The 25,102-nt window shown below is 47.1% G+C and overlaps 2 protein-coding genes and 1 long non-coding RNA gene across 3 annotated transcripts in view; 1 reads left to right on the top strand and 2 right to left on the bottom strand.

Annotated features, from left to right (window-relative positions):
• Positions 1–3,622: 3,622 nt before the first annotated feature.
• On the bottom strand, positions 3,623–5,640 carry GJD3 (gap junction protein delta 3). Its single transcript, XM_060203547.1, has 2 exons — positions 5,502–5,640; positions 3,623–4,820 (listed from the first exon to the last, which is right to left on the bottom strand). The coding sequence occupies exon 2, from the start codon at positions 4,814–4,816 to the stop codon at positions 3,992–3,994; it is 825 nt and encodes a 274-aa protein (XP_060059530.1). The 5' UTR covers positions 4,817–4,820; positions 5,502–5,640; the 3' UTR covers positions 3,623–3,991.
• A 1,014-nt stretch (positions 5,641–6,654) lies between these two features.
• On the top strand, positions 6,655–21,236 carry LOC132541940 (uncharacterized). The gene is made up of 3 exons (XR_009553045.1): positions 6,655–7,582; positions 7,765–7,890; positions 20,746–21,236. It is a non-coding gene; the product is annotated as an uncharacterized LOC132541940 (long non-coding RNA).
• The window catches only part of TOP2A (DNA topoisomerase II alpha), a 34,759-nt gene continuing 26,073 nt past the window's right edge, over positions 16,417–25,102 (bottom strand). Inside the window, exons 29-35 of the mRNA XM_007531039.3 lie at positions 23,983–24,067; positions 20,071–20,223; positions 19,062–19,179; positions 18,899–18,945; positions 18,449–18,583; positions 17,498–17,697; positions 16,417–17,248 (exon numbers count right to left, since the gene is read on the bottom strand). Of these exons, the coding sequence (XP_007531101.1) occupies positions 17,126–17,248; positions 17,498–17,697; positions 18,449–18,583; positions 18,899–18,945; positions 19,062–19,179; positions 20,071–20,223; positions 23,983–24,067 (861 nt within the window). The 3' untranslated portion in view covers positions 16,417–17,125. The remainder of the gene's footprint in view (positions 17,249–17,497; positions 17,698–18,448; positions 18,584–18,898; positions 18,946–19,061; positions 19,180–20,070; positions 20,224–23,982; positions 24,068–25,102) is intronic.

The raw sequence follows: 25,102 nt of genomic DNA, 5'->3' as shown, positions 1-25,102 counted from the left end.
ATACCATGCCCAGGGGGATCCCATGCAGTGGGGAAGCTCCATGAGTGGTCAAGCAGTACTGCAGGTGTCTCTCTCCCCCCATTCTCTCTCAATTTCTCTCTGTCCTATCGAATAAATATTTTTAAAAATATATTTTTTAAAAGTATTTTTTGTTTTTTTTAATATTTATTCCCTTTTGTTGCCCTTGTTGTTTTCTTGTTGTAGTTATTGTTGTTGTTGTTATTGATGTCGTCACTGTTGGATAGGAGAGAAATGGAGAGAGGAGGGGAAGACAGGGGGGGAGAAAAAAATAGACACCTGCAGAACTGCTTCAACGCCTGTGAAGTGACTCCCCTGCAGGTGGGGAGCCGGGGGCTCAAACTGGGAACCTCACGCCGGTCCTTGGGCTTTGCGCCACGTGTGCTTAACCCCGAGGCGCTACTGCCTGACTCCCTAAAAATACATATTTTTTAATTTATTAACATCGGGAGTTGGGCGGTAGCACAGCGGATTAAGCACATGTGGCACAAAGCACAAGGACCAGAGAAATAGAGAGGGGGGAGAAGACAGAGGGGGAGAGAAAGATAGACACCTGCAGACTTGCTTCACCGCTTGTGAAACGACTCCCCTGCAGGTGGAGAGTGGGGTGCTTGAACTGGAATCCTTACGAGGGTCCTTGCAATTTGCGCCACGTGCGCTTAACCCGCTGTGCTACCACCCGACTCCCCCTGGCCCTGCTTTTGTCCTGTTGCTTCAGGGTGGGAATGTGGGAGACAAGAGGTAGGAAGAGGCTGGGGCACGTCAGCTCAGGGCTGGCCTTGGTGGGAGTGAAGGCTGTTAAGCCACTGAGTTTTAACACCAAGTAGAACTGCAGGGGTTGAAGCAGAACCTGTGGGACTATGGGAGAGCCCAGAGCACCAGCGATGGGCTGACCCTGGGCCATCTTTCAAGGGGTGGAGAGTGGACAGGGAGGAAGTGCTGACATGTGAAATGGCAGAGCCAGGTTACTGATGCGGGTGGATAGTGGCATGGACAGAGTTGCCAGCAACCAAGAGAACTGAGGAAACTGGGGTTGCGATTGTGGTGCCGGCTTCCCCTTCCTTCCTCCTTTCTTTCTTTCCTTTCCCTACACTGGCCTCCAATCCCTCCAGGGATTTCCTGTCTCAGGACCTTTGCACTTGCTGTTCCTTCACCTGGAACACACTTCCTCAACTCACAGCTGACCCTTTGCCCACAGGCTGCCCCAGTGTCCCTCCTCAAGGATGTGTCACTCTTTACCCCCTACTCTTCCTGCTACCCCCCATGGACTATCCACACCTGCTGTCTGCCTTCCCCACCAGGATGGAACTACTTCCTGCCGGTCACCAAGCTAGGGCAGATCTCTCGAACTCTAGCCCCACATCTGGACCTGCTCTCTTCCATTGTTGGCCACATGTGGCAACCGAGCCTTAGAAAGGTGGCAAGGGCCAAACTGAGAAGTGCTTGAGTGTGAAGGCTGGGTGCAAAATAAGGAATACAAAAGATCTCCTTGGTTTGTTTATTTATTTATTTATTTTACCAAAGTATTGCTCAGCACTGGCTTATGGTGGTGCAGGGACTGAATCTGGGAGCTCAGAGCCTCAGAGTCTGTTTGCATAACCTTTATGTTATCTTCCCTCCTTTCTTCATCTTTTAAAAAAATATCAATGGTGTGTTAAAAACTTTCAGATATGTGGGGTTGAAGAAAAGCTACTGCTAACACTAATTTCACCTGCTTTCTTTCTTTTTTAAAAAATAATTTATTTATTTATTTATTCATGAGAAAGACAGGAGGAGAGAGAGAAAGAACCAGCCATCACTCTGGTACATGTGCTGCCAGGGATCGAACTCGGGACCTCATGCTTGAGAGTCTATTGCCTTAGCCACTGTGCCACCTCCTGGACCACTCACCTGCTTTCTTTTTTTAAAAAATATTTTATTTTATTTATTTATTCCCTTTTGTTGCCCTTGTTGTTTTATTGTTGTAGTTATTATTGTTGTCGTCGTTGTTGGATAGGACAGAGAGAAATGGAGAGAGGAGGGGAAGACAGAGAGGAGGAGAGAAAGATAAGACACCTGCAGACCTGCTTCACCGCCTGTGAAGCGACTCCCCTGCAGGTGGGGAGCCGGGGTTCGAAAGGGGATCCTTATGCCGGTCCTTGTGTTTTGCACCACCTGCGCTTAACCCACTGCGCTACAGCCCGACTCCCACCTGCTTTCTTTTAACATGTTTGATGGTAAACTTGAAATTATGTGGCCCACACCCTCTTTCTATGGACCAGTGTGGCTCCCAAACACTATCTGACACACAGTATGTGCTCAAATATTCACTGGATCAATACTCCTGGACAAAAACTGGATCCTTATCTGCATTCACATGGAGGCTCCAGACTGCTGGCACTAAAGGGAGGGTCACCAGGGAGATGGTGACATAATACCAGCTCTCAGTTCCTCACCTGACACAGGATTGCTAGGCACTTGCTGAGGGCAGATGTCGTCCAGCAGCAAAAGGGCTCTTTGGCAAGGCTGCCAGGAGATATGTAGCTTGGACTTGAGGCTGGGGGCTGTCAAGGAGGACATCTATTTTTTCCCCAAATAGACCAGAAGATGAGGTGGGAGGGAGTTCTGGGCATGGGTACTGTGGTTGGAGGCTGTTAGGGGCAAAAGAATAGTGAGTTGAAACTCTTGGCAGCAAAGTTGCATATCATGTGCAGTAGAAACATTCAGTAGGGCTTAAAGCACAGAGGCCTCAAGGAGTTGGTACCATGGAGCTGGTGGTCTGAGAAGCAGGCTTGGACTATGTGGGGTCTGGATGCCCTCCTGATGCTGAAGATGCCCACAGGACAAGGGAGCCTAAGGGTTTAAGTCAGGGGGTGTTTAGAAAGAACCCGCTGGCTGCTATATGGGGGATAGGTAGGAGAGCCTGGCAGGTGAAGAGTTCACAAGATGAGCAGAAACAGGGACTGGTCAGAGACAGAGAATCCTCATGGGCATGGCAGGGACGTGGTTGGAAGGTAACCCTGGAGCTGCCATTTCAGTGCTGGTGATCTTATGGAGACTGGCCTCAGTGAGGCAAGGAAGGCAGGGGGTCTCTAGAGGAGAGACAGGAGGAGGATGGGAGTCAGCAGTGTGAATAGTTTTTTGTAGCTGTCACCAGTATGTGATGGTTGGGGTGAGAAGGGGTGGTGGCTGTGGGGCCAGGAGATCATTCTTCGGGCATTTGCTCCTGAGGCTGCAAGGGTTCAGCTGTGCTTATGCACCGGGCGGAAGGGAGGCAGGGCGAAGAGGCAAAGACAGAGAAGAGGCCTCTTCTTTGACACCCCCCACCCCATTCTACCTCCACAACTGGGCCACATTCACAGTCCCTTGGAGAGTATGGAGGCCTGTCCAGTGGGAAGGGCTGCCTCCCCTACCTCTCCCTTCCTGATGGGGCATTATGAGGAGAAAGCACCTTCTTGAGCTGCTCTTGCAGGCAGAGAGGGGCCTGCTGTGGCTGCTGCTGGTACCAGATCCTGACCACGACCACGCACCGAGTGTATATCAGGGAACACACAGGCGCACACGCACGTACCCACGGGTGGATGCACGAAGACGCATGCGCACAAAAGGACTCAGGGCAGACATCTGCACACAGAGGGCCCATAAGGCTATGCACACGTGTCCACACGAGAGGTTGCATGGTGTAAGTGCGCACACAAGCCTTTGCATGTGCATACACACGCAGCTCGCATCTCACGACCGCGATGCCGCTGCCCCCACGGCAGGGCGGCCGTGGGGGCACGCCGCCTTCCGCAGAGCTCAGGCGGGTTCGGCTCTGCACGGAGGCCCCGCCTGGGCCTGAACGCCGGCCAGCGGGTTTTGCCCCCGAACCTCGTCTTTCCACTCGGCCGGTCCGGTCCCGTTATGCACCTTGTCTCGCTGGCCGGCCGCGGCCCTTCCCTGCGCAGCTCAGCGGGGCGCCCGGGTGGGGTCGGGCGGCGGGTCCCGGCGCCGCCTAGACGGCCAGGTCCCGGCGCGCGACGACCAGCGCGGCCTTGCCCGGCGGCCGGTGCGCGTAGGCGGGCGGGGCGTCGGCGGCGTCGGGGCGCCGCGGGGGTGGCGGCGGCGGCGGCGGCGGCGGCGGGAGCAGCGTCTCCGCCTCCTCGCGCGCGCGGTTGCGCCGGTTGTCGCGCTCCGGCGTCTGGCGCCGCGCGGCGGCCGGGCGGCCCTTGCAGAGCAGGTGGGTGAGCTCGGCCACGCTGAGCAGCGCCGACAGCAGCCCCACGGCGAAGTAGAAGAGCACGAAGACCGTCTTCTCGGTGGGCCGGCTGACGAAGCAGTCGACGGTGTGCGGGCAGGGCGGCGCGGTGCACGCGAAGTGCGGGGCCACGCGGAAGCCATAGAGCAGCGCCTGCCCCGCCAGGAAGGCGGCCTCGGCCAGCAGCCGCAGCGCCACGCTCAGCAGGTAGCAGCGGCGCCCGCGCGCCCGGCCCTGCGCCGCCCGGGCCGCGACCTCGGCCTCGGCGCCGGGCTCCTTGCTGGCGCGGTGCATGGAGTAGATGGCGAACAGCACGGGCGGCGCCGACAGCAGCAGGATGTGGAAGAGCCAGAAGCGGTAGTGCGACACGGGGAAGGCGCGGTCGTAGCAGGTCTGCCGACAGCCGGGCTGCAGCGTGTTGCACACGAACTCCTCCTGCTCGTCCTCGAACACGGCGCCGCCCACCGTGGCCAGCACCAGGATGCGGAAGATGAGCATGACCACCAGCCACAGGCGGCCCACCAGCGGCGACTGCAGCTGCACGGCGTCCAGCAGCGAGCCCAGGAAGGCCCACTCCCCCATGGCGCTGCGGACGCAGGTGCGCGCCGGTCAGAGGCGGGACCCACGGGCACCCCGGCCCTCCCTGGCTACCGGACCCGAACCTCAGGTGAATCGTGGGTCCACTAGGCCTGGGCCAGCCGGGGTTTGGTGAGATGGAAGGGCTAGCAAGGGGGCGGGGGCGGGGAGCTAGGGGGACCTCAACTGTGGACCTCTTCGTGGGGCCGGTGGGTGCCCCCGAGGAGCCCCGTCATGGTGTTTGGACACCCCCAGGCCTGCTTGCACCTCCAGATGGTACGCGTAGGCCTGGCCCCGGACTGCACTCGCTGAGCTCGAGCCCAGGGGCGCCCCCCTATGTGGGCCAGAGTGCTGTCAGTGGGCTGGAGTGGGCACCCCGACTCAAGGCCCAAATTGGTCCTTCAGGGAGAGAGGTGGGGCCCCACCACCTTCTCTCTCTGCTCACCCGTTCTCTGCTTCTTTTTGCTGAAGTGAACTCTTCTCACTATCAGGACCGACAGAAGCGGCCCCCACTCCTACAGCTCAGCCAGGTGCCTTTGTCCAGGTGTCCCCCACCACCCGAAGCTCAGCCCTGCGGAAAGTGGGTCCTGCCGTCTGCCCACGGGCACCCCTCAGCTTCCAGCTCCCACATCCGTCAGAGCCTTCGCTAACATCCACAGAGGCCCCCAGACCCTCACCCGGTGTCACTCACCCTGAGGCTGGAACTGGGCTCTAGAGTTGAGCGAGGGCCCTTGAGAGATGGCTGGGACCTGCTCCTCTTGGTCCCTCTTTCATTTTCCCTTTCAGCTTTGGCCAGGATGGATGACAGGACAGGATGGCCGCTGAGAGGGGCTCGCTCTCCCCCTTCTCTTAAAGGGACAGGGTGACCCCGTTGGCTGGCTTCACCCTTGGGAACTGACACAGGACCACGCCCCTTGTCCGGCTCTGCCCCCTTTTTCCATGCTTCACCCACCCCATTCCACAGGCCCTGCTATGGGGGAATCGTGGTGAGGGGTTCACCAGGGCCTCACACGTTACAGAGGAGCCGGGGGCTATGGCAGCCCAGGCTGGATCACTGATTGTCCTCTCTTCAAGGTGGTGCTCAGCACCAGAAGGAGGTGTGGCTGGGGCTGTAAGAAGCAGCAGGCATCTGACAGGTCTAGTGCCAGTTCTGCCCCTGGTGACCTTGGACAAATCACTGTGTTCTCTCGAGTCAGACTTCTGGCTTCTCAGCCAGAGCTGCTGGGTCTCTGCACCCTCAAATTTCCTTTCAGCTTTAAGTCTTCTTACCAAGACCTCAGTCATGTCACAGAGAGTACACAGTCTCACATGGAGAACATTGGGGTATTGGGAGGGAGTGGCTGGCTTTGGTAGTTCAGGTTTTATTTCCTTTCTAGTGCCACTTCTCTCTCTTTCTTCTCCCTCTCTCTCTTCATCAGTGGGATACCTCACCACACGAGGCTAACTCTCCTCCTCCCCAGAGATATATATGTGGAGAAAGAAAGACAGACACCACAGCACTGAAGCGTCCCTTGTTGCCATGGGGACCAGGCTTGAACCTGATTAATACGTAGGACAAAGCAAGCACACTATTCAAGTGAGCTGTCTTGCTGGCCCTTGTCTTCTCTTTTAATATTTATTTATTTCCTTTTGTTGCTCATGTTGTTTTATTGTTGTAGTTATTATTGTCGTCGTCGTTGTTGGACAGGACAGAGAGAAATGGAGAGAGAAAGGGAAGACAGAGGGGAGAGAAAGATAGACACCTGCAGACCTGCTTCACCGCCTGTGAAGCGACTCCCCTGCAGGTAGGGAGCCAGGGGCTCCAACCAGGATCCTTAACGCCGGTTCTTGTGCTTCGAGCCACATGTGCTTAACCCACTGTGAGACTGCCCGACTCCCTTGTCTTCTCTTTTTAAAGGTTATTCCTTTATGCATGCATGCATTCATTTTCTTTTGTTAAGACAGACACAGAGAGAGTGTGAAAGAGACATCACTATTGAAACTTCTTCAATGTGGTGGGGACTGGGCTCCAACCTGAGTTGTGCACACATGGCAAAATAGTTCACTTTCTTTCTTTTCTTTCTTTCTTTCTTTTTTTTTTTTTAAAGATTTTATTTATTTATGAGAAAGGTAGGAGGAGAGAGAAAGAACCAGACATCACTCTGGCACATGTGCTGCCGGGGATCAAACTCGGGACCTCATGCTTGAGAGTCCAAAGCTTTACCACTGTGCCACTTCCCGGACCACAATAGTCCATTTTCCTTTCTTTTCTTTTTTTAATATGTATTTATTTACTTTCCCTTTTTGTTGCCTTTGTTTTTTTATTGTTGTAGTAGTTATTGTTGTTATTGATGTCTTCGTTGTTAGATAGGACAGAGAGAAATGGAGAGAGGAGGGGAAGACAGAGAGGGGGAGAGAAAGAGAGACACCTGCAGACCTGCCACTTGTGAAGCCACTCCCCTGCAGGTGGGGAGCCGGGGGCTCGAACCGGGATCCTTAACGCCAGTCCTTGCACTTTGCGCCACGTGCGCTTAACCCACTGTGCTACCGCCCGACTCCCAACAGTCCATTTTCTAAGTGAATCATCTCACTGGCCCCATTCATTTTTTAAAATATATTTATTTATTTTTCATTTTTTGTTATCCTTATCATTGTTATGGTTATTTTTATTATTGTTATTGATGTTGTTGCCAGATAGGACAGAGAAAATGGAGAGAGGAGGGGAAGACAGAGAGGGGGAGAGAAAGACACCTGCAGACCTGCTTCACTGCTTGTGAAGCGACTCCCCTACAGGTGGGGAGCCGGGGGCTCGAACTGGGATCCTTACGCTGGTCCTCGAGTTTTGTGCCATGTGTGCTTAACCCGCTGTGCTACAGCCCAACCCCTGGCCCCATTTATTTTATGTATTGGTGCCAGTGCCTTGCTGTGATGGCTGCTTCTGATGGACTCTTTCTTTATTCCTTTTTCCCTTTCAGATACAGAGTGAGATACAGGGAAAGAAGAGAGATCAAAGCATTTGTCCACCATTCATGAAGCTTCCCCTTTGTATGTGGTATTGGAGGATTTGAACCTGTCTTCATATATGTTAAAGTATGTGCTATGTTCTGGCCCCCTGGGGCCCATCCTTTTTTTTTTTTTTCTGCCTCCAGGGTTATTGCTGGGGCTCAGTGCCTGCACTACAAATCCACTGCTCTTGGAAGCCATTTTTTTTTCCCATTTTGTTGTCCTTGTTTTTGCCCTTGTTGTCATTATTGCTATTGTTGTCATTAATGTTGCTGTTGTTGGATAGGACAGAGAGAAATCGAGAGAGGAGGGGAGACAGAAAGAGGGAGAGAAAAATAGACACCTGCAGACCTGCTTCACCTCTTGTGAAGCGACTCCTCTGCAAGTGGGGAGCCAGGGGCTCGAACTGGGATCCTTACGCCGGTCCTTGTGCATTGCGTCATGTGTGCTTAACCTGCTGCACTACTGTCCAACCCCCAGGGCCCGTACTTCTTTTTATTTTATTATTATTTTCCCTTTTGTTGCCCTTTATTGTTGTTGTCATTATTGTTGTTGATGATGTCGTTGGATAGGACAGAGAGAAATGGAGAGAGGAGGGGAAGACAGAGACGGGGAGAGAAAGACAGACACAGGTAGTGCAGCAACTCCCCTGCAGGAGCCAGGGGCTTGAACTGGGATCCTTATGCTGGCCACTGCGCTTAACCTACTGCGCTACCGCCCAGCCCCCCTCCCCCCCCCCCCCAGGGCCTATACTTCTAAGCCTGTCATAGAACTCGCCTTCCTCCAGGGAGGCTTCTCAGGTGGTAACCGTGTTTTGTGGGCATGATGCGGCACAGACACAGGAGCTGGGCCATGCCTGTCCCTCTCTGGGGAGAAAAGGATTTGCCTTGACAGTTTTTTCCTTTCCTCTCTTTAGCCTAGGAGGACCTGGACAGTTTTCCACGTGTTGATGGGGACCCCCTTCCTGTTTTCTGGGAGGGGTGGAAAACGTACCACTCGCTCCCTGGGTTCAGAATCCAGACTGGAAAAAGCCTAGGCTAGTGCCGGGTGTGCCAGGGAACCCTCCCACCCTCATGCAGAGTCCCCTGGGGACTGGGCCTGGGTGGGGAGACACTGCCCTGGACCAAGGCCAGAGGAAAACACGAGTCGAGGCCCCACAGTCCCAAAACAGGATATGGGGTGGGGGCACTGCAGACCTCCCCAGCCCGGACCTCCACTTAACTCCTGTCAAAGCTGTCCAGACCCCCCAGCCTTACCCCCAGCCTTTGAGGGGGGCAGGGGAGGAGGGTGGGGCTCAGGGCACACGGAATTTGCACACGGAATGGTCTCCACCCTGTCCCCAGGACCCCTGCTGGGTCATCCACCAGCCCAGTCTGGAACAGTTCCACCAGACCCTCTGCGTGTGGAAAGTGACAGTGGTGCTGGGTTAGGCTGGGGTGGGAGGTGGAAAGCCCACAGTTACCCTACCCTGTCCCCTCCCCAGCCACAGATGCCAAAGGGCTAGACACAGGAGACGCTACAATCTCTGGGCCTGTCCTTCTTCCCAGATAGCGCCATCCAGCCGGGGACGAGGTGTTGATGATGCTGTGCAGAGCCGGCGGCACTTGGCCCCATTCTTGGCCATACTTGAGATGGGGCTGGGCTCCGAGTCTCTGTTGCCCCTGGCCAGAGGCATGCCTTGTCCCAGACACCTTGCCCTGGCCCCTCAGGCTGAGAAGCCACTTCCACGTCTGTCCTGCACATAGGTGCGTGCAAGTACATGCAGGCTTGTACCCTGTAGCTAGTGCTGACGACACCACTGAGACACAGCTGCTGGGCTAGGGAGATAACATGATGGTTATGCAAAATGACTTTCATGTCTGAGGCTCCCAGGTCCCAGGTTCAGTCCCCAGCACCACATAAAGCAGGGCTGAGCAGTGCTCTGGTCTCTCTCTCTCTCCTAGAAGAACCACTCTGGCGCAAATGCTGCTGGGGCTTGAGCCTGGAACCTTATTTATTTATTTATTTATTTTTGTTTTTAGATAGAGTCAGCCTGAAATCGAGAGGGAAGGGGGTGATAGAGAGGGAGAGACACCTACAGCCCTGCTTCATCACTTGCAAAGCATTTGACCTGTAGGTAAGGGCCCAGGGGCTCAAACGTGAGTCCCTGCGCTCAACTAGGTGTGCCACCACCCAGTCCCTGACCTTGGAACCTTATGCTTGAAGGCTCAGTGCTTTATTCACTGCACCACCTCCCAGTCTGTTCTGAAGCATCTTAAAACATCTTTTTTCCCCATTCTTTCTTTCTTTCTTTCTTTTTTTTTTTTTGCCTCCAGGGTTATTGCTGGGGCTCGGTGCTGGCACTGCGAATCCACTGCTCCTGGAGGCCATTTTTCCCCATTTTTGTTACCCTTGTTGCTCTTGTTGTTGTTATTGATTTCATTGTTGTTGGATAGGACAGAGAGAAATGGAGAGAGGAGGGGAAGACAGAGAGGGGAAGAGAAAGATAGGCACCTGCAGACCTGCTTCACCGCTTGTGAAGCAACTCCCTTGCAGGTGGGGAGCTGGGGGCTCGAACTGGGATCCTTACACTGGTCTTTGTGCTTCTTGCCACATGCACTTAACCTGCTGTGCTACCGCCTGATCCCCGCATCTTAAAACATCTTTATAGAAATGCTGCCTTTTCGGTCCCCTGCAGGTGGGGCCAAGGACTTGAACCTGGGTCCTTGCACACTGTAATGTGGGCACTCAACAGGGTGTGCCAATGCCAGGTTCCAGGATCTCATTTATTTTGAATTTTTGTATCTGCCTTTGTGCTGGTGGTTTCTCTCTCTTTTTAAATGTTTATTTATTCATTCCCTTTTGTTGCCCCCTTAAAAAATCATTTATCTATTTTAGATTGAGACAGAGAACTTGAGAGGGAATGGGGAGATGGGTAGGTGTCTCTCTAGGCAGAGACCTGCAGCACTGCTTCACCATTTGTGAAGTTTTCCCCCTGTAAGTGGGGACCAGGGGCTTGAACCTGGGTCCTTGAGCATTCTAATAGGTGCTCTCTACTAGGTGTGCCACTGCCCACCCCCCCACCTTTTTTTCTTCCTTTTAAAAAATATATATTTGCTTGTTTTAATCAGAGAGATGCAGAGAGAAAGATATGGAGACCAGAGCACTGCTCAGCTCTGACTTATGGTGGTGCCAGGGATTGAACCTGAGACGTCAGTGCCTTAGGCATGAAAGTCTTGCAGGAGTCGGGCGGTGGCGCAGTGGGTTAAGCGCAGGTGGCACTAAGCACAAGGACCAGCGGAAGGATCCCAGTTCGAGCCCCCGGCTCCCCACCTGTAGGGGAGTCGCTTCACAGGCGGTGAAGCAGGTCTGCAGGTGTCTGTCTTTCTTTCCCCCTCTGTCTTCTCTGTCCTATCTAATGACAACATCATCAATAACAACAACAATAAAAAAACAAGGACAACAAAAGGGAAAACAGTATAACTCTGCAAACAGACTCTGCTGCCTGAGGCTCCAAAGTCCCAGGTTCAATCCCCCACGCCATCATTAACCAGAGCAGAGCAGTGCTCTGGTAGCTCTCTCTGTGTATTTTTCTCTCTGTATCCCTTTTTCACTAAAAGTAAGTAGGGAGTTGGGTGGTATCGCAGTGGATTAAGCACACGTGATGCAAGGCGTAAGGACCAACGTAAGGTTCCTAGTTTGAGCCCCTGGCTCCCTACTGGGGAGTTGCTTCACAGGCGGTGAAGCAGGTCTACAGGTGTCTATCTTTCTCTCCCCCTCCTCTCTCTACTTCTCCCTGTCTTATCTAATAATGACGACATCAACAACAACAATAAAAAACAAGGGCAAAAGGGAAAATAAATAAATATAAAAAATTAAAAAAATTAGTAAAATATTTAAAAAAATAAAAAAGAAACCCTCTATCACATCTCTCAAAAAATACTCTTCTTAAAAAAAAAAAAGCTACGCCCTTGTAACAGCTTTGCAATAGACCCAAACTGGAAGCAACGAAATGACCATCAACAGGTGAATGGATAAACAGATCCACACAGTGGGCTAAAAGCAGCGAGAGAAGGAACTGCTGTTGGTACATGCAACACATGGATGAATTTCAAGATACTATGCTAGGGAGATGAGGCTGAGCGTACACTGTCGGCACCGGCACTCAGGTTTGAGCCTCCAGCTCCCTGGAGCACCTGCACCAGAGACAGCTTCACTGACAGCGGAGCAGTGCTGGGGTCTCTTTTCTTTCTCTCTTTCTTAAAGTGATTAAAAATGATCTTTTATTTATTGGATAGAGACAGCCAGAAACCAAGAGGGTGGGGGGAAATAGAGGGAGACAGACACCTGAAGCACTGTTTCACCATTCACAAAGCTTCCTCCTGCAGGTCTGGGTCCTTGCAACATTGTAACGTGCATTCAACCAGGTGCGCCATCACCCAGCCTCTTTCTCTTTTTTTTGCCACCAGGGTTATTGCTGGGGCTCTGTGCCTGTACCACAAATCCACGCCTCCTGGAGGCTATGTTTTTCCCTTTTGTTGCCCTTATTTTATCTTTGTTGTGGTTATTATTGTTGTTGTTACTGATGTCATTGTTGTTGGATAGGACAGAGAGAAATGGAGAGAGGAGGGGAAGACAGAGAGAGGGAGAGAAAGACAGACACCTGCAGGTGGGGAGCTGGAGGCTCGAACTGGGATTCTCACACCAGTCTTTGTGCTTTGCGCCATGTGCGCTTAACACGCTGTGCTACCGTTCGACCCCCTCCTTTCTCTTTTTTAAGAAACTGTATCTTATTTATTGGATAGAGACAGAAAAAAATGAGACTGGAGGGAGAAAGACACCTGCAACATTCCTTCACTGCTCATGAAGCTTTGCCTCTACAGGTGAGGACCTGGGGCTTGAATCTGGGTCCTGGATGCCTTTTAACATGTGTGCTCAACCAGGTGTGCCAGCCTGGCTCCCTCTTCTGCTGTGATTGAAAGGAGAAAACAAAAACTGAAACAGTCTACCAGGAGAGGTGGAAGCATGCAGGCACAAAACCCAAATGTTCTCTGGCAAACCATGCTGAATGAAAAGCCAGATATGAGGACTGAGGTGGGGACCGTGCCTTATGAAGGATGGCAGTTTGGTGTTCTGACACCTATTTGGGGGCAAATGTGGAACATTTTCCTCTGACAGTTCTGTAAATCAACATTAATAAAGTGATGTAAAGTTTATGGGGCAGGGGTAGATAGCATAATGGTCAGCAAAGTGACTCTCATGCCTGAGGCTATGAAGTCACAGGTTCAATCCCCTGTACCACCATAAGCCAGAGTTGAGCAGTGCTCTTATAAAAGTTTGAATGAAGCTAGGGGCTCACAGGACACAACTCTACTACTCCTGGAGGCTATTAACCCCATATATATACATACATACGCGCGCACACACACACACACACACACACACACGCACACACACACATACATATAGTGGCAGAGAAAGATAGTGAGGCATAGAGACCGAGGGAGAAGGGGAAAGGAAACACTGCAGCACTGATCTACTGCTTGTGAAGCTTTCTCCATTGCATTCACTCCTGTGATCAGGGCTTGAACCAGGGAGCATGGCAATGCGTGCATTTTGCCAGCCCCGTCTGTTATTCTTATAGTTAACAATTTTGGTATAAAAAGGGAATGGGTGGAGGGGAGGCGTAGATAGCACAGTGGTTATGCAAACAGACTCACATGCCTGAGGCTCTGTTTAAGTCCCAGGTTCAATCCCTGGAACCACCATAAGCCACAGCTAAGCAAGTGCTCTGGTTAAAAAAAAAAAAAAAGGAATAACTGGGGGGCCAGGCGGTAGTGCAGCACATGGTACGAAGTGCAAGGACTGTTGTTAAGGATCCTGGTTGGAGCCCCTGGCTCTTCCACCTGCAGGGTGGTCACTTTACAGGTGATGAAGCAGGTCCGCAGGTGTCTATCTTTCTCTCCCCATCTTCTCCACCTCTTTTGATTTCTGTCTGTCCTATCTCAACAGCAGCAGCAACTATAACAATAGTAACAAGGGCAACAAAATGGGAAAACTGGCCTCCAGGATTTGTAGTACAGGCACCAAGCCCCAGCGATAACCCTGGAGACAATAAAAATAAAGGGGGGGGGGGAATAACCTTATTCATTAATATTCACTTATAATTTTGAGGAATTAAATTTGTCCAAGTAGTAGACACCAGTTGTACCCCTATTTAAGATTTCAAATTTATTAAAACATTTTTTTAATTAATAAGACAAATAGGGTGGAGGACAGAGAAGCAAAGCATATGTATTGATGGGGATTTAACTCAGGATCTCATGCCCTGTATTAGACAAAATTTTTTTTTTTATAATCTTTATTTATTGGATAGAGACAGCCAGAAGTCATGAGGAAGAGGAAGATAGAGAGGGAACGAGATAAACAAGACACCTGCAGCCCTGCTTCACCACTTGCAAAGCTTTCCCTCTGCAGGTGGGTTCCGGGGGCTCAAACCCGGTTCCTTGAGTATTGAAACAAGTGTGCTCAACAAGGTGCGCCACCAACCCCCCCTTTTAAAATTTTTTTAAAAATATTTATTTTCCCTTTTATTGCCCTTGTTTTTTATTATTGTCATAGTTATTACTGTTGTCATCATTGTTGGATAGGACAGAAGAAATGGAGAGGAGGAAGAGGAGGGGAAGACAGAGGGAGAAAGATAGACACCTGCAGACCTGCTTCACTGTCTGTGAAGGGACTCCCCTGCAGGTGGGGAGCCGGGAACTTGAACCAAGATCCTTAATTTGGTCCTTGCGCTTTGCGCCACATGTGCTTAACTGCACTACCACCTGACCCCCCCCCCCCCCCCTTTTAAAAAGATTTATGAGAAAACCAGGGCATCACTCTGGCAAATGCAATGCTGGGATTGAACTCAGGATCTCTTGCTTGAGTGTCCTGTACTCTGTCTGTTGTGCCACCTCATGGGCCACATGTGTACTAGGACTTTTATCTTGTAAGAGGCCAACAGAGACATCATGATGAGCCAAGCAATGTTATCAATTGGATTCTTTGACTGCAACTAGTTTATAGACAACCAGACATCACTCTGGTACATGTGCTGCCAGGGATTGAACTCAGGACCTCAGGCTTGAAAGTCCAATGCTTTATCCACTGGGCCACCTCCCGGACCTTTTTATATGGTACTGTGTGTACGATACTAAGTGAGCTACCACCCAGCTTTCCTGAACTAAAGTGAGAACTAAAGGGATGCTTTTTTGTTCTCAACATTGTCAACACTATTCTTGGGGATGGTTAGGATATTACTCTGTAACTTCTTTAAATAAGTAAATAATCAATTTATTGGTGACAGACATTGAGAGGGGGCTAGAAAGGGAGAGAGACACCCTCAGCCCTGCTTCACTGCTTGTGATTTCCCCTACAGGTGGGGACTGGAAGCTTGAACTGGGGCCCTTGCTCACAGTAACACGTGTGCGCTAATGGATGTATCATCACCTAGCCCCTTCTAGTGCTGTTTTCTTGTGGCACTGGGGAGCCTCACACATACACAGTTCCACTGCTTGCAGGCCACTCCCCCCCTTTATTTGAGAAATACCATAGAACCATTCCACCATCTACAGGACTTCCCCTGGTGCCATCCACGATGTGGTACTGTGGTTTGAACCCATGGTAAAGGCGTGTGCTCTCCTGAGTGAGCCATCTTCCAGCCCCTCCCAGTACACACATTTTTTTTTTTCTTCCAGAGCACTGCTCAGCTCTGGTTTATGGTGGTGTGGAGGATTGAACCTGGGACTTAAGAGTCTCAGACATGAGAGTCGTTGCATAATCATTATGCTACCTACCCCGTCTTAAACATTCCATAATATTAAGACACTCAGTCTCTCAGAAGTTGAAAAACAAGATCAGAAAAGAAAACACAAGTAGAACCTGAAATGGAAATGGCATATCACACCAAAGTAAAAGACTCTGGGGTGGGTGGGTGGGGAGAATACAGGTCCATGAAGGATGATAAATGACATAGTGGGGGTTGTATTGTTAAATGGGAAACTGGGGAATGTTATGCATGTACAAACTATTGTATTTACTGTTGAATGTAAAACATTAATTCCCCAATAAAGAAATAAATAAAATAAATAAATAAAACAGTCTTGGCTGGAGCTCAGAGTAGGATTTATTTCTGGCTATGCATATCTCAGTACCATATGGGAATGACTTAACAACAGAGGGAGCTCTGGTGCTGGGGTGTCTCTCTTTCACTACCTGAATGAAAGCGATGCCAGAGTGCCTGAATGGCTCTATTTTACCAAAAATCTAGGAAAAACCGACTGTAATCCATTAAGTCACAGTACCTGTATCTCTTAGACCTATCACCTTGGTAGAGGGCTGCTGGGAACATCAGAATAGTTCTCTTGTGGTCTGGGAGGTGGCACACCGGATAAGGCATTGGACTTACAAGCATGAGGTCCTGAGTTTGGTCCCCAGCAGCACATGTACCAGAGTGAAGTCTGGTTCTTTCTCTCTCTCATTTCTCATGAACCAATAAATAAAATTAAAAAAAAAAAAAAAAAAAGAATAGTTCTCTAAATGCAATAAAGAGGGATAAATTTTAGTGGGCATAATGTGTGTAGGGAAAGGAGATCAATGAGTTATAATGTTTAGAACATTTTATTAAGTACAAAAATTTTAGAATTAAGCTAAATAGAAAAATATAGTAAATATTTACAAAAACATTGACAACACCACTCATTTTACACACACATAACAAGGTGGAAAGGGCTATATAAACATTTACAAGTTGAAAAATTAAGATTTCCCAAAATGGATATAACATCAAATATATCTTTAAATGAGTCAGGTTGTTTTTCTTCAGCCTCTGATGATATTTAAAAAAATGAAGAACAGGAACAACTTCTTACTGCTTGAACAAATATTCAGCACAAAAGGGCTAAGTGGGGATTACTTGTACTAGAACTATAAACTCCCAACTGATGGAAAATTACCTATACAGCTAAATTAAGAGAATTATGTGCTACCTCATATTTACTGAAAGATGGAAAGGAGGCAAAGTAAATACTGGAGTGAACAGACAACTATCTCTGAATTTCAGGAGAAATGAAAAGCAGAGTTTAAAGACAAAAAACAGACTCAAAACAGACAAGACAGAGAGGAAAACAACACACAACAGATGTCTATAATATTTAGACAGTATTATAAAGAGAGAAGGGGCACTTGACTTTGACGGTTTTGGATTATCTTTCCTGATAATTCAAATTCCTTAAATTCAAAGAGGGAGATCAAAAGCAAGCCCTATCTTGGGCTTAATAAGACCAATACTAACAGTAGTCACCTCACATTTTAAAACAGATCATCTTCATCTGATTCTTCAAGGTACTTGATAGGTTTTTTTGCCCGTACAGATTTTGCACGAGGCGCCAAGTCTGTGTCCAGATGGAAGTCATCATTGTCCCCCTTAGATTTCTGTAAGAGAAAAGCCCATATAATGTGCATGGTAATATAACAGCATAATTCCAGTGTAAAAAGGATAAACAATTCAAGATTTCCACCTTAAGATGTAGTAAGAAATAGATTTAAGGAGTTTTCACTGAGAAATAACAGGAAACTAAAAAACTACTGAATTTTAAAAGTCATTTAAAGATATACTAAATTATTAAGTTTGATTATGTGTTTCAGGACATGTACATCTAAATGACTGCTGAGGATACTTACCTTGCTCGTGACAGCTTTAGAAACAATTTTCTCAAAATTAGAGTCAGAATCATCAGAAGTCGATGGCTTCCTTTTGCGACTTATCTTGGTTTTGGGGGGATTAGGCTTTTGAGACATGTCAGAATCTAGGTCTGGTTTTTTTTTCGTTCCTTTTGGAGCAGCCCTTTTTTTGGTACCTGCAGTGCTAGTGGAAGACTGACCTGCAAATCAACATAAGCATTTGTTATGACCACTCTTAGACGAACTCTTTTCATTGTGAATGCCTGCACAATCACTCTACTTCCAGTGAACTTTGTTTTTTACCCCCCCAACAAGGGGCAGGGGAGGAAGAACAGGAAAGAGAGAAAGGCCATACAGCACTATTCTGCCACTTCTAAAATTCCCCCCTTTACACGATACCTCCACAGGATCAAACCTTGCTCAGTATTTGGGGAGTAACAATTGAAATTAACATTTGGCCATTAGTTGCTTAATCCCAGTAATACTCTCAAGGGAGAAAAAGCAGCCAAGCTGGAAAAAGAGCTCAATTCTAGTGCAAATATAGGCAACTGTAGCACTGTGCACTATTCTTCTCTGGGGAGATAATGTCAGTTTTGCGTCATAGCAAGAATGGTTTTATCTCAGTGTTATTAACCCATCTTAAAGAGATGTAGGCTCACTTAAAAAAAATTCCTTTTTGTTGCCCTTGTTTTTAAAAATTTTTTGTTGTGGTTATTATTGTTATTGATGTCATTGTTGTTGGATAGGACAGAGAGAAATGGAGAGAGGAGGGGAAGACAGAGAGGTGGAGAGAAAGGGAGACACCTGCAGACCTGCTTCACCACTTGTGAAGGGACTCCCCTGCAGGTGGGGAGCTGGGGGCTCAAACGGGGAATTTTTACACCAGTCTTTGTGCTTTGCGCCACCTGTACTTAACCCGCTGTGCTACTCTTCCACTCCCTGTAGGCTCACTTTTTGCTGCTGTCTTCTTCACTGTCACATTCTTTTTAGGAACAGGTTTAATAATTTCAGTTTCTGCTGGATTATCAGTAGCAGGAGGGCTTGAAGAAAGTGGTACATTGATCTTGGCATCATCAGTATCAAGGTCTGTTATTTCATTAAAAACAAAAACAATAGTATATATAAGCAACACATATACACACAAAAATCCATTTATTGTTTTGTCCTTGCTATGTATTCCCATTTAAACACCAAGTTCATGGGAGATTAAAAAACATTATTATTTCTAGGTTCTTTATCAGCAACAAGTTTTTATTTTTTTTAATTTCTAGCACTTATAACATATAGTACCTGAGAAACACAGGTTACTTGGATAATGTAGTTTGAATCAGAACCCAGTTGGACTAGAATGCTTCAGTAAAGCAGATAGATTACTTTTTTTTTTTTTACTTAGATACATACCTGATGGTGGGGTACTTTTCTGTGGTTTCACTTCTTTGTTGGTATGTCTGGAATAAAAAAAAAAAACAGTATCTTGGCATTCATTTCTAAATGTACCAAGCAACAAATATATCATTGCTTGAAGACAAAGATGATAAAAATACAATCCAGAGGCAGTACTTACTTTAGGGAAGTTTTGGTCTTAGGTGGACTAGCATCTGATGGGACAAAATCTTCATCTTTCTCTTCAAAATCTGAGAAATCTTCATCTGAATCTAAATCCATGGTGAATTTGGTTTTTGCTATTTGAACACACATACAAATAGTCAAAAAAGGTAGTAGGAGAAACATTTGATCCATAGGTTGAGAATAACGTTTCAGGAAGATTCAACTTCCTTAAAAGGTGCTTTTGGGGAGCCAGGCAGTGGCACACTTAGTGAAATGTGTGTGTGTGTGCGTGCACACACACACGTGCACACGCACACGTGCACGCACACACACACACACACACCCTCTCTCTCTCCCTTTCTCTAAGCCCTGGTCCCACCTACAGGGAGAAAGCTTCATGAGTGAAGCAGGACTGAAGGTGTCTGTTTCTCTCCTCTACCTCCCTCTCCCCTCTCTACTACTCTCTTTCCAATAATAAATAAATAAAAGATGCTTTTGTTTTACAAATATTTAGATGTAACAATTTTTGGGATTAAGTGTCCTGAAATTTATTAGCCACTGAGATCTTTTAGTATATTTAGCACATTTTTTAGTTTTTCTTTTTACTGCTAACAGGATTACTGCTGGGACACGTGTCTGTACGAAGAATTCCTAGTGTCCTTTTTTTTTTTTTTAACGTTTTTTTTTAATATTTATTTTCCTTTTCCCCCCATTTTTATTGTTGTTCTTGATGTTGTCGTTGTAGATGTCGTTGTTGTTAGATAGGACAGAGAGAAATGGAGAGAGGACAGGAAGACGGGGGAGAAAGACAGACACCTGCAGACCTGCTTCACCACCTGTGAAGAGACTCCCTTGCAGGTGAGGAGCCAGGGTGCTCGCACCGGGATCCTTACGCTGGTCCTTGTGCTTTGCGCCACTGCTTTCTCTTATTTGACAAGGTAGACAAATAGATACCTGCACCATAGTTTCACCGTTCACGAAGCTCCCCCCCTGCATCCAGGGACCAGTTTTCCAGTTTATCTTACCTGCTGCCCTTCGTGGTTCCGTTTCTCGTGGAGGAACATCGAAATTACTTTCAGTACTGCTCATATCTGATTCGGAATCAGACCAAGGGTTTCTCTTCTTGCCCTTTTTGATTGGTTTAAATGGCAATGTAGTTTGTTTCTTTGCCTTGGTACCTAGAAGGGATATAGGAACTAGTCATATTTACATAACTTGGAGTGACTCTACTTTTACTCTGTCCACCCTTCAAGTATTCGTTGGGTTCTATGCTAATCCTAGGAATAAAATAGGGACCGGGTGGTGGTGCACCTGGTTAAGTGCACATATTACAGTGTACAAGGGTCTGGGTTCAAGCTCCTGGTCCCCACCTGCAGGGAGAAAAGCTTCATGAGCAGTGAAGCAGTGTTACAGGTATCACTTTCTTTCCCTCTCACTTCCCCTCCCCTGTAAATTTCTCTGTCTCATCTCAAATAAAATAAAGTTATTTGAACCAGATCTGAAAGTTAAGAGTTAACGAGTCAGGGGTCAAGCAGTGGCACACCTGGTTAAGTGCACACACTACAGTGTGCAAGGATCCACATTCAAGCCCCTGGTCTCCACCTGCAGGGGGAAAGTTTCACAAGGGGTGAAACAGGTCTAGGGTGTCTGTTTCTCTCCCTACCCTTTAATTTCTCTGACTCTATCCAATAGAAATGAAGAAGAAGGAGGAGGAAGAGGAGAAGAAGAAGGAAGAATTAACTAGTTAGAGGGTTAGGAGGCAGCTCGTCCAGTACTTTGCTATGTGTAAGGAACCCTGGTGCAAGCTGCTTCATGAGTGATATTATAAATAAGTAGAAAATAAAATAAATAATGGGCAGAGTCTGCTGGGAACAGTGGAATCACAGATATAGAAAAAAAATTAGGGAAGTGGGTGATGATATATTCTAGTTCAGGAAACAGCATGCACAAAGATTGTGTGAGAAAAAATAGCATATTTAGGGAACTTTCCATTATGGCTAGAAAGCAGCAATCAGTGGGAGAAAGTCTGGTTTTGATGAATTCTTTCCCCAAATGCTCTCATATTTACCTTTTACCCATCCTTCATCTTGGCTCACAAAGATTACAATGATGAAAATGTTATGTATGTACAAACTATTAAAACATTAATCCCCCATAAAGAAATTAAAAGAAGATTACAGTGATGATACAATTTGTGCTTTTAAGTTGGTACTGGGTCCAATGCATGAACTTTAGTCATAAGTCACCTACTGGGACCTGAAATAGTATACTTTTATTTATTTAAAAGTTTTATCATGAGGGGTCGGTGGTAGCACAGCGGGTTAAGCACACGTGGCTTGAAGTGCAAGGACCAGAGTAAAGATTCTGGTTCTAGCCCCTGACTCCCCACCTGCGGGGGTGGGGTGGGGGGTTTTCGCCTCACAAAGTGGTAAAGCAGGTCTGCAGGTGTCTTTCTTTTCCCTGCCTGTCTTCCCCATCTCTCTCCATTTCTCTCTATCCTATCCAACAACAACGACATCAATAACAACAATCATAATAACCACAACAATGATAAAACAAGGGCAACAAAAGGGGGGGAAATAGCCACCAGGAGCAGTGGATTCCTAGTGCAGTCACCAGGTCCCTTGGAGGCCAAAAAAAAAATATTATCACCATCATTTCTGCCATGAGGGTTATTGCTGTGGCTCTGTGCCAGCTCCACAATCCACTGCTCCTGGTGGCCACATTTTCCTTTATTTCTCCCTTCTCTCTATATTTTTTAACCAGAGCACTGTTCAGCTCTGGTTTATGGTGGTACAGGGGATTGAACCTGGGATTTGAGAGCCTCAGGCATCAGAGTCTCTTTGCATAACCATTATACTATCTATCCCACTCTCTCCCTTCTTTTTTTATTGGCCAGAACAGAGAGAAACTAAGAAGAGGGGGAGATAGTTATTTTTTATGAGAGACACCAAAGAAGTGCCAGCTCTGGCATATGCTGTGCCAGGGATCAGTCAGAGACTTCAGTCATGTAAATATCCTGTGCTTTACCTACACTTGATCTCCCCAGTTCTGAGTAGTATAAATCTTTGTTTTTTACTACAGCATTGATCAACTCTGGCTTACTGTGATGCTAGAGAATGAACCTAGGGAATTCAGGTATGAGTCTTTTTTTGCATAACCATTATGCTACCTCCCACCCCTTTAAAATAGTATTACTATTTTTTATTGCCACCAGGTTTATTGCTGGGGCTCAGTGTCTGCACAAGGAATCCACTGTTTCCGGTGGCTATGTTTCTCTTTTATTTCTTCTTCTATATTTTTGGTAGAACAGAGAGAAATTGAGAGGGGAGGAGGAGATAGGGAAGGAGATTGGGAGAGATACTTGCAGTATTTGCTTTACTGCTTGAGACGCTCTCCACCAAGGGTGGGGAGTGGGAGCTTGAACTTGGGTTCTTGTTGGAATGGTGATGTGTGCACTTAAGCAGGTGTGTGTCACCCCAACCCTATACCACCCAGTGTATTTTAAATGGGTGGGTTTGGTATGTGAAAACCTTAATGGGGGGAAAGTAGATATTTAGCACAAGTTTTATCATGTGGATAGTAGAATTGCCAGTTGTATTTTACTAAGTATTAATAATACCTCAGGCATGATGTTGAACTTTAGGGATAATACAAACATGACTAAGATGTGGTCACTGTCCATGTAAGGCTTTATACATTAATATCTAATTCCTCCAGGTGGCAGGGCTGTGACCATGAACAATACTATTATCGAGCAGCTGCTCTAGTTGTTTTCTCATCCGTTTATTTTAGAGAGAGAAAAGGGAATCAGCTGGAGGAGAGACACCGTAGTATCCATCCATCACTCCATTATCCAGAGTGCCCCCATGTGGTGTCAGGGCTTGAACCTGGAGCCTCACTGGTGCATGCTCTACGGGGTGAGTTAGCTCCTGGTGTCTAAACCAAGCTTAGACACCAAATAAGAAATTCAGTTGACAGATGAAAAAAATCAATTTCATTACTAATGAGCTCTTGTAAAATAAATCCAATTCTAAGGACTTTATTAGGCATGTTTGACTATATATTTCAATGTAACTTTTTTTTTTTGAACTCTCCTTTATAACTGGCTGAACATCTTTTTGTGAAACACATGAGGTAACAAATATAATTTAATCTCAATTCCATATCATTCTTTTAAAAAAATATTTGATAGAGAGAAACTGAAAAGAAGGAAGGAGAGAGAGACACACTACAGACCTGTCTCACCACTTATAAAACTTTCACCCTGCAGGTGGGGGCCAGGGGCTTGAACCCAGATCCATGTGCACTCAACCAGGTGCACAAACCAGCTAGCCCCCCATCTTCTTAAAAAAAAAAGCTGGGGCCAGGTGGTGGCACACCTGGTTGAGCGCATGTGTTACAATGCGCAAGGAGCCGTCTCTATCCAATAAATAAAGATTAATATATTGGGCAGTAGCGCAGCAGGTTAAGCACAGGTGGCACAAAGCACAAGGACTGGCATAGGGATCTTGGTTTGAGCCCCTAGCTCCCCACCTGCAGGGGAGTCGCTTCACAGGCGGTGAAGCAGGTCTCCAGGTGTCTATCTTTCTCTCCCTCTCTGTCTTCTCTCTCCATTTCTCTCTGTCCTATCCAACAATGACTACGTCAGTAACAATAACTACAACAATAAAACAACAAAAGGGAATAAATATTAAAAAAAAAAAGTTGTAGGGAGCTGAGTGGTAGAGCACTTGGGTTGAGCACAGGTTAACGTACAAGGACCTGGGTTCAAGCCCCTGCTTCCCATTTGTGGGGGATAAGAAGCTTCATAAGTGGTGAAGCAGTGTTAGAGGTATCTCTTATTCTCATTCCTTCTTTATCTTCTCTTCCCTCTCAATTTCTGTTTCTATCCAATAAATAATAACAACTGAAAATTTAAAAACTTATTAAAGTACCTGTTTCTCTTTTCTTCTCTATTCTTTTTTTAAGGCCTTCCATTTCCATACCATCCTCTTGAGGGATTCCATCAACATTTTCATTCTAAAAGATAGCAAGACAAAAATGGTAAAGTTCTGCCAACTTACTATGTGGGATAATATGTAGTCAAAATACATAGTATAGGGTCAAAGAGTGACCACCCCCCCCCCCACTTTGGCAGTGGTTTCAGAGCTCTGAATAAAATAACTTTTCAAGATATTTAAACATTAAAAAAAAAAAAAAAAGCTTACTGTGGCTGGGGAGTTCACATAATGTTATGGTAGAGTGAAAGAATTGGCTAGTATAAGCCCTTGGAAGTTTATTTTTGTTTTTACCAGAGCACTGCTCAGCTCTGGTTTATGTTGGTGTGGGGAGTTGACCCTGGAGCCTTTGGCATGAGAATCTCTTTGCATTACCATAAGCTATCAATCTCAACCCAGTCCTTGTAATTTTATGTCAGTTCAATGTTTTGATTCTCACTCTACCCCCCACACACATTTTAGCAAATAACAAAATAAAACACAGCTTCAAAAGAAAGTTATGATTATGATTAAATACAGGATAGAACCCAAACTAGGAGATTAAGACTTTTTTTTTGTTAATCAGAGCACTGCTCAGCACTAGTTTATAGTGAACTGAACTTGGGGACTTTGGTGCCTCAGATATGAGTCTCTTTGCATAACCATTATGCTATCTACCACCTGGGATTAAGATTTTTAAAAAATACTTTATTTCTCTTTTTGTTGCCCTTGTTTTTATCATTGTTGTGGTTATTACTATTGTTACTGATGTTGTTGTTGCTAGATAGGACAGAAAGAAATGGAGAGAGGAGGGGAAGACAGAGGGGGAGAGAAAGACTGTGAAGCGACTCCCCTGCAGATGAGGAGCCTGGAGCTTGAATCTGGGATCCTTATGCTGGTCCTTGAATTTTGCACCATGTGCGCTTAACCCGCTGCTATACAGTCCAACCCCCAGGATTAAGATTTTTATATGAGGCTGGGGAGATAGCATAGTGGTTATGTGAGAAGACTTTCATGCCTGAAAGTCTGAGGTATCAGGCTCAGTCTCCAGCACCACCATAAGAGCTGAGTAGTGCTT

Source organism: Erinaceus europaeus, chromosome 12, assembly GCF_950295315.1.
Source record: "Erinaceus europaeus chromosome 12, mEriEur2.1, whole genome shotgun sequence".
Classification (NCBI taxonomy): Eukaryota; Metazoa; Chordata; class Mammalia; order Eulipotyphla; family Erinaceidae; genus Erinaceus; species Erinaceus europaeus.
The sequence above is the reverse complement of the archived record's forward strand: the minus strand, read 5'-3'. Positions and strand labels throughout refer to the sequence as shown.